This window comes from Aegilops tauschii, chromosome 7 (genome assembly GCF_002575655.3).
Source record: "Aegilops tauschii subsp. strangulata cultivar AL8/78 chromosome 7, Aet v6.0, whole genome shotgun sequence".
NCBI lineage: Eukaryota > Viridiplantae > Streptophyta > Magnoliopsida > Poales > Poaceae > Aegilops > Aegilops tauschii.
In genome coordinates this window covers 419,181,160-419,190,949 of record NC_053041.3, presented here as the reverse complement: position 1 = coordinate 419,190,949, position 9,790 = coordinate 419,181,160, and the positions used below count along the sequence as shown (strand labels likewise).

The 9,790-nt window shown below is 45.5% G+C and overlaps 1 protein-coding gene across 1 annotated transcript; it reads left to right on the top strand.

The window, feature by feature from the left end:
- Positions 1-5,941: 5,941 nt before the first annotated feature.
- On the top strand, positions 5,942-7,740 carry LOC109743215 (F-box protein At5g49610). The gene has a single exon (XM_020302297.4). It carries the CDS (start codon positions 6,052-6,054, stop codon positions 7,234-7,236), a length of 1,185 nt encoding a protein of 394 aa, XP_020157886.1. The 5' UTR covers positions 5,942-6,051; the 3' UTR covers positions 7,237-7,740.
- The last annotated feature ends 2,050 nt before the right edge of the window (positions 7,741-9,790 follow it).

Here is a 9,790-nt window from a genome sequence, read left to right as displayed (position 1 = left end):
ATAGGTTAGTCCCAAAAATAATATAAAAGTTTTTAGTAAAGCCCATAAACATCCAAAACAGATAATATAATAGCATGAATACTTCATAAATTATAGATACGTTGGAGACGTATCAGTATCATTGCTACTAAGGATAAAACGATGGGGTCTGTCTCTACATTGATAGATCTTGTCTACATCATGTCATCGTTCTTATTGCATTACTCCGCTTTTCCATGAACTTAATACACTAGATGCATGCTGGATAGCGGTCGATGTGTGGATTAATAGTAGTAGATGCAGGCAGGAGTCGGTCTACTAATCTTGGACGTGATGCTTATATAGTGATCATTGCCTGGATATCGTCATGAGTATTTGAAGTTCTATCAATTGCCCGACAGTAATTTGTTCACCCATTGTTTGCTATTTTTCTCGAGAGAAGCCACTAGTGAAACCTACAGCCCCCGGGTCTTATTTCTCATATATTTGCCTTTGTGATCTACTTTTCCTTTGCATTTATTTTTAGATCTATTAAACCAAAAATACAAAAATACCTTGCTGCACTTTATTTTATTTGCGATCTATTTATTCAATCTATTACAACTTTCTCCCGTCGACGCACCAAGTTCTGGCGCCGTTACCCGAAAGGGATTGACAACCCCTTTAACACGTCGGGTTGCGAGGATTTGTTATCTGTGTGCAAGGGCTGTTTACGTTGTGTTGCTTGATTCTCCTACTAGTTCTATAACCTTGGTTTCATATATGAGGGAAATACCTACCGCCGATGTGCTGCATCATCCCTTCCTCTTCGGGGAAATACCGACGTAGCTTCAAGCGACATCAGAAGTCTACCTTGAAGACTTACCAGAGTGATTGGGCGAGGACTGGGTGTCCTTAGCTCAAGGGGAATAAGGTGAAGACGCGGTCTTCTGAGTTAAATCTCAGCCTCCCTAACCAGACGTACAGTTGTCATAGCAACTGGAACTGGTCTACCAAATCCTTGTCTTCACCAAGCAACTGGTTCTATCCTTCACTTCCCTTTACTTTACAGTTTATCTTCGTGAAGTCATTGCCTGTTTGTCTGACCTGATTGACTTCACTGAGTGAGGACTATTTACTGTTGGTTTCATACTGTCTTCCATCCTGATCCATACTACCTAGCTGCTGATAGTCTTCGTGCTTTCACTTCATTGATTACTTGACTATGGCTTGTCTAGTGTAGTCTACCTTCCGCTGCATATAAATAGGTTCATTTCTACTGTTTGTCTTCAAAGACCTCGTGTTTTGAAGACTTTCATAATAATCGCCTATTCACCCCCCTCTAGTCGATAACTAGCACTTTCAGACCACGATGAAAATGTTGAGTGGCTCTCTTATGCATTATTGTTGATCTAACAAAGAGCCCATATTATCTTGTCTTCTCCTTTGAATAAATGTTTGCAGATTCCAGCTTAGTCCAATGCATGTGCACTATTATTATTATCCACACTGTTCGGTCGTGCGAGTGAAAGGCAATAATGACGATATATGATGAAATGATTGAGATGAGGAGAAGTTGGTATGAACTCGACCTATCTTGTTTTTGTAAATATGATTAGTTCATCGTTCCTGATTCAGCCTATTATGAATGAAACATGTTTGCAATGACAATTAGAGATTATAGTTACTCATGCCATGCTTAATTAGCTAGGAGTTTATAATGGTTTACCTTGCATGCCAACATGGAAATTAAAATGGTTGTGATGTAGTATGATAGGATGGTATCCTCCTTTGAATGATTCGAGTGGCTTGACTTGGCACATGTTCATGCATGTAGTCGAAACAAAATCAACATAGCCTCTACGATATTTATGTTCATGGTGATTTATATCCTACTCATGCTTGCACTCAATGTTGGTTAATCTCAATGCATGTTTATGATTGTTGTCGCTCTCTAATTGGTCGCCTTCCAGTCTCTTTCTAGACTTCACTTGTACTAAGCGGAAATACTGCTTGTGCATCCACTTCCATAAACCCCAAAGTTGTCCATATGAGTCCACCATACCTTCCTAAATGTGGTATCTACCTGTCGTTCCAAGTAAATTTGCAAGTGCCAACCTCTAAACCTTCAAATGATAATCTGTTTTGTATGCTCGAATAGCTCATGTACCAACTAGGGCTGTCAATATCTTCCATGCTAGGTGGGTTATTCTCACGATGAGTGGACCCCGCTCATCATTCACGAGAAAATGGCTGGTATCCGGGATGCCCAGTCCCATGCTCAAAGAAAATCAAATCAAAATAATTGCAAACAAAACTCACCCAGGATTGTTGTTAGTTGGACGGTACTCGTTGACCAGCCATGGAGTGTGCTTGTTGGTGGTGGGGGAGTATAAACTTTACCATTCTATTTGGGAACCGCCTATAATGTATGTAGAATGGAAGATACCGAGATCTCTTAGTTGTTATGTTGACAATGAAAGTATACCTCTCAAAATATTATTTATCTCTATTTCAAAACTCGAGCTCTGGCACCTCTGCAAATCCCTGCTTCCCTCTGCGAAGGGCCTATCTATTTACTTTTATTGATGAGTCATCATCCTCTTATAAAAAGCACCAGTTGGAGAGCACCATTTTTATTTGTATGCATTGTTATTAATTAATATTGAGTATGACTGTGACTGGATCTCTTTTACCATGAATTACAATGTCTAGTCAGTCCTTGATCTTCAAGGGTGCTCTGCATTTATGTTTTGCGGCCTCAGAAAGGGCTAGCGAGATACCAACTTGTTATATCATATCATGATTGTTTTGAGAAAAGTGTTGTCATCCGAGATTTATTATTATTGCTCGCTAGTTGATTATGCCATTGATATGAGTAAATGTGAGACCTAAATGTTATTGTGAATATGGTAGTTCATAATCTTTACTGAAAACCTGAATGATGGCTTTACATATTTGCAACAACAAGATCAAACAGAGTTTGTAAAAGTTTTTCTTTATCACTTTCAGTTTATCAACTAAATTGCTTGAGGACAAGCAAAGATTTAAGCTTGGGGGAGTTGATACGTCTCCAACGTATCTACTTTTCCAAACTCTTTTGCCCTTGTTTTGGACTCTAACTTGCATGATTTGAATGAAACTAACCCGGACTGACTGTTTTCAGCAGAATTGCCATGGTATTATTTTTGTGCAGAATAAAAAGTTCTCGGAATGACCTGAAACTTCACGGAGATAACTTTTGGAATTAATAAAAAATATTGGCGAAAGAATCAGTAGCAGGGGGCCACACCCTAGCCACAAGGGTGGGGGTGCGCCCTCCGACCTGTGGGTCCCCTGGACCTCCACCGACCTCAACTCCAACTCCATATATTCTCTTTCAGGGAGAAAAAAAAATCAGAGAGAAGGATTCATCACATTTTACGATACGGAGCCGCCGCCAAGCCCTGTTCTTCCTCGGGAGGGCAGATTTGGAGTCCGTTCGGGGCTCCGGAGAGGGGAATCCGTTGCCATCGTCATCATCAACCATCCTCCATCACCAATTTCATGATGCTCACCGCCGTGCGTGAGTAATTCCATCGTAGGCTTACTGGACTGTGATGGGTTGGATGAGATTTACCATGTAGTCGAGTTAGTTTTGTTAGGGTTTGATCCCTAGTATCCACTATGTTCTAAGATTGATGTTGCTATGACTTTGCTATGCTTAATGCTTGTCACTAGGGCCCGAGTGCCATGATTTCAGATCTGAACCTATTATGTTTTCATGAATATATTTGTGTTCTAGATCCTATCTTGCAAGTCAATAGTCACCTACTACGTGTTATGATCCGGCAACCCCGGAGTGACAATAGTCGGGACCACTCCCGGTGATGACCGTAGTTTGAGGAGTTCATGTATTCACTAAGTGCTAATGCTTTGGTCCGGTACTCTATTAAAAGAAGGCCTTAATATCCCTTAGTTTCCAATAGGACCCCGCTGCCACGAGAGGGTAGGACAAAAGATGTCATGCAAGTTCTTTTCCATAAGCATGTATGACTATATTCGGAATACATGCCTACATTACATTGATGAATTGGAGCTAGTTCTATGTCACCCTATGTTATAACCGTTGCATGATGAATGCCATCCGACATAATTATCCATCATTGATCCATTGCCTATGAGCTTTTCACATATTGATCTTTGCTTCATTACTTAACTGCTACTATTACTTTTGCCACTATTACCGTTACTTCCATACTACTTTGCTACTAAATACTTTCCTGCAGATATTAAGTCTTTCAGGTGTGGTTGAATTGACAACTCAGCTGCTAATACTCAAGAATATTCTTTGGCTCCCCTTGTCGAATCAATAAATTTGGGTTGAATACTCTACCCTCGAAAACTGTTGCGATCCCCTATACTTGTGGGTTATTAGGTAGATACTATCGCCCCCCCACTTGTGCTCCCCGCCCAGTTCTCCAACAGCAAGACCGTGTCAGCCACCTTGCCCGCCAGGTTTGGTAGATCCTAACCGCGCATGTTTACAGTCCCGTCCGCTGAAACAAGCCTTTTGTGAGCAGACCTATTATTTTCCAGAGGGTTCTGGTCATGAGGCATTGTGTCAGCTGCAAATAAATCATTAGCAGGCCCCCTTCTTCCTCCAACTGGACCTCCTCTCCCCTATTGACCTCCCCTAGCTCCTCGACCACCTGTTCTACCTCATGTACCTCCTCCTTCCCCGCCTCCTCTAACTCCCGCAACAAACCTTGGCGATTCGTTGCTCGACAGCAGCCAGTCTCCCCATTCACATGACCCTGGGTCATGTATGCCGTCGCGACATTCCTCCACCATATGTCCAATCAGACCACAAAGGTAGCGAACACAGGCAGCTTATCATAAAACACCGGATACTTCTTGCGTTCCTTCAGTGTGATCGGCACAAAACGTACCAATGGCTTGTTAACATCCACAAAGACTCTGATCCTTAAAGTACTTGCCGGGTTAATTTTGCCCTCATTCACAATAACAGTGTGAACGGTGGTTCACCCACCTTTGCTGCCACGTTCTCTGCAAGTTCCCTCTTCGGCGTTAAACCATCCGGAAGTCCTTTTACCCTCGCCCATAACGGGATCTTGTTCAGCTTGTACTCGTTCACATTGGTAAATCCATCATACTCTTGTATGATAACCGGCGCAGAATTGCGGAAGAGCCACAGACCTCCTCCATGATTCTCTTCCAGTCACCGAGGTAGTGGCACTGCACCAAGAAAATGTTCGGGCCTTTAACATTGAAGGTTACACCTTGTGCTGACGACCACGCGTTCCTCATCTGCCTTAGAAGCGCGGCATGACTAAACGGCTTTGTTTTATGCACTCGGAAGAGCCCTAGCCAGCGAACTCCTTTTGATCAGTTCGTCGACCTCCCTAGACAAGTCCAGATCATCTTCTTCTTCACCACGAAGTTGCATACCCGCGAATTGGTCCTCCAGATCCGCCTCCGGGCCATAAGCCTCCCAATATTCTTCCTCCCCCAGATCATCATCTTCCTCACACAAACCACCAGTACCCGTCCCAAAACTCGCCTCCGCCTCGCCTCCGCCGTTCTTGTGGTGCCCCCACCATCGGCTCTCCTCCTCCTAATCCCGCAAGCATTGCATCCTTCTTCCCTAACTCCCTCCTCACTCCGGTTTCCTATGGTAGACTCGCCATGTGGATCACGGTCCGATAGCGGGACAAGGTTACGCTCCCGGCCGCCGGAGGAAATCCAGCCGCCGTGAAGGTTTTACGTGGACTCCGAGCGTCGTCGCCGGAGGATAGGTGGAACCCTAGATCGCCTGGGGGACACAAGAGCCGAGGATAGATTTTTTTTTGAGAACTAGCCGAGGATAGATTTGATAGTCTCAGCCGTTTGCTCATGCGGGTTGGGCCGCTATTTGTGTCTATTAGGCCTCAGACGGACGCGGCCCGAGTTGGCCTAATACTAGAAGAAGACGCTGCTCCTACAAAAAGAAAAAGAAAAAAAGACGCCTCCACCTGAGACCCTGAACGAGCTGCTCCGTTTCCTGCGGCGTTGCCGCTAGAACAAATTCCCCCAAGATCCAGTAGGAGGAGCATGGCAGAAGCGGCCGTCGGCGGGCCTCACCTCCCTAAGGAGATCGTCACCTGGGAGATTCTCATCCGCCTGCCGCCGAAGCCCCTCGTCCGCTGCCGCGCCGTCTGCCGCTCCTGGCACCGCCGCCTCACCTCCGACTCCAAATTCCTCTTCGCCCACCACCGCCGCCAGCCCTCGCTCCCGCTCGTCACCACCGAAGACACCCATGAGAGAAGGATCGACGCCCTCGACCACAGCACCGGCGAGCGGCGCCCCGTCGCGCGGGCGGCCCGGACCGCAGCCGACGAGCACTTCGAGGTGCTCGCCTCCTGCGACGGCCTCCTTATCCTCGTCGCCTACGGCGGCGTCTACATCTGCAACCCGGCGACTCGCCAGCACGCGCCCCTCCCGCTGCATCACGTCTACTGCATCGCCGGGTTATACTTCCACAGCCCGTCGGGGTCCTACCGAGTTCTGTGCTGCCTGAAGACAACCGAGGACGGCCAGTTCCGTGCGGTATACCAGGTGTACACCCTCGGGTCCGGCGACCTCAGGTGCATCGGGGAGGCTCTCGAGCCGTGGACGTCCGGAGATCTAGCGCGGGCGATGCCGATGATGGTGTTATTTCAACCGCACGTCCTGGCAGGCGGCAGGCTTTACTGGCAGCCCATTAAGTTGCCTGGTGCTGGCGGCAACGGCAAGGTGAACAACATGCTGGTGTTCGACACCATGGCCGAGTCCTTCCAGCATCTGCTTTCGCCAGTTGAGGGCGCCTTTCTTGAGCCGTTTGAGATGAACGACACGCTTGGATTGTACGACTACCGTGGCAGCACGGCTGATCTCTGGGTTCTAGAGGATCATGAGAGCTGGGCCTGGTCGTTGAAGCACCGGATCAAGTCGCAGGTGATGGCCTTCTCTCTGGTGCCGGACATCCAAGGAGGTGTGCTCCTTCTTTCTGACAAAGGGGAATCAGGCCCTCTATGGCAATATCTGCAGCATGTTTCTGGTGCCGATGGTACTATCTCCATACGGTATGAATGGAGCGCTTATCTGAAACTTAGGAGACATAGGTTCAGAGAAAGTCTTGTTCGGCATTCCTTCTTCTCGATGGAAGGTAACAATGGTGGTGGTGTGGATGGAAAACCGTTGTTCGATGGGTTGTCAACTGTGAAGGTGCTTACTGCTGATATTTCGGAGCTGCACTAAAGGAATCCATGATGGACAAGTCCGTTGCATTGTCGCGCGAGTGAGTCACTGGTGATAATGTTTAGTACTCCCTCCGATACATCCATTTGAGCGACAAGTAATATGGATCGGAGGGAGTACTATCTACTATGTCTTTGCTATCTAAGTCTGTATGGTGCAAAGGACCCAATAAGCAAAAGATGAGTAACCTGATACCATGCCTCATGTTTCCGGTGTTTCCCCCCCTCTTCACATGATAGGGATGCAGAATAAAGTGGTTGTCATATCAGGCTTATTTAGTTTCTGCACTATAAACTTTGTAAAACGGTCTGCCATTTTTGCTACTCACTTGTGTGCAAAAGATGCAACATTTGCGAGGGCTACTTTGTCCTGGTCTCATGGTCACTAGTACCTGCCTTATGTATTGTTTACAGCATGTCTGTAGCCTGGTTAATCAACAAAGAGGAAATTCTGGGTATCAAAAAAATGAAAAGAAAAACAGAAGTGGTTATGTTATGTCTTTAAGCTTTTGTAGTCTTTTATTTATAACTGGTAAGTATGCCGGTAATCAATTGATGCTGTATGGAGATTTAGATAGGCAATGTTTTTATCTATTGCTGATACTTTCGGTGTAAAGTTCTTGACTTGGCTTTCTTCCTGTAGGCCTTCTCAAAGTGAATGGTAGCACTAAGATAGCAGCGTTACATGACGGCTGAAAATACATTTCTCCTCCATCTTAACACCACTTCTTGTTTTGGTAATTTTGATGCAATTATCTCCAGGAGATACATTTATTCCCCATCTTAGTTATTTTTTATTGGTATCTTCTTTTGTGTGGCTTTATAAATTATTTCCCTTCTTTTCACATATATATTATGGCCGCCATGCTTTGAGTGCTTGTGATTGAGATGCCCAAATTGAACTATCCTACTTGAGCAGGGAAAGAAATATTTGGGTCTTTCTCATCCTGATGCAAAACCATCTGTATGCTTATCTTTTAAGTTGCAATCTTGTATTGATCTATATGAATACATGATTCCTAGTAATCTTACTTGTAGGATTTATTTTCTTTCCAGAAACCAGATATTACTTCACCTCATATCGCTCCTCTGTATAAAACCATGCTATCGAAAACATACTGCTTGCAATCCAAAGACACATCCTAAGAAACATTTCCAGAAATGTGCATCTATAGGATCATATATGATATACTCAAGGTACCGTTCTGTCACTTTGAAATATACCTCAAAGCTATGTTCTCCGATGTTCTCTGTTACACAAAGAAAGATGTTTTAGGAACAGATCAGTTAACGACTTCAGAATTATATTAAGATTTGATGCCTGTTTGTGTTAGTTTAATTTGATCAATGAAGATGTAGATTCGGTTAAAACAGAAATAGAGTCAAGAAAAGAGGAATCCAAGGTTCTTCCGGACCTTGTTCTTTCTCCTCTTTGGTTCAATCCTCTCATCCTGGATTATCCTCCCTCCATTCCAAAATAATTGAAGTACTAGTTTTGTCCTAAGTCAAACTTGTTTAAGTCTGACCAAGTTCTTAAGCTAAGAAAATGTATCAACATTTACAACAAGAAGTTAGTTTCGTTAAACCCAACATGGTTTTGGTTTTCAAAATATAGCTATCTGGTGGTGTAGATGTTGACAGATTTTTGATAAAAGAAAACTCAGTCAAACTTTAAAAAGTTTTTTTTTTGCGGGGGACTAAAAAAAAGTTGGGTTGATACCGGCAACTTTTCTTGAACCAAGTTGACTTCATGCACGTAAACTGGTCATGGTTAGATTTTTTCTAGCGTTTGTGAAAACAAAACAAAGAAATAATTGAAAATCAACTTTAAAGTTATAGAATGGTTGAATCTTTTACCTCGCGAGAAGACCAGCTTGTGAGAAGATGATACGTTCAAGTGTGGAAGCCGCTATGGAAGCTCAAAGTAATGCCTAAAATTCGAATTTTCTGATGGGGGTGGTCAAGAACCTCTTAGAGCATCTCTAGCAAAACCCGTATAATGCCCTGACCGTAAAATAACCATCAAAATACGGGTTCACGCGAAAAATGCTGCCCAATCAGACCCCGCAAACGCGTCGGACCCGTAATTTTTTTACGGGGAGCGGCAAAATTCCCACCCTTCACGGGTTCTCCCCCTCGCCCCGTCGGTGCCCCTGTATATAGTGGTAGCGGTTGGCGGCGGGGCGGGGGGTGGAGGGGGGACATTTCAGCCCGCGCTTTTCCCCACCCACCGCCGCCGGGCCGCTGCCTACGATTCCGGCCATACCAGCCGTCGGGATCACGCTGGCGGGCTGCCACACGCCCGAGATTGTTCTCCACCACTTCCTCCTACCTCGGCCGGCCGGAAAGTTGCAGATCGGCGGCTGTTTGTCGCAGCTGCCGGATTTGGCGTTTCCGGCTACCGGTGGCTGCGTCAAGCCATGGATTGGTCGGGGAGCACCCCGCACAGCCTCGGCAAAGCCCCAACGCCGCATGCAGGTACTGGTTCGTCCTCTAGCTGCCGTCGTTGGTTTGCCGGCAAGGACTTGGCCGGCCGTCGCCCGGGCTCGGCGCTC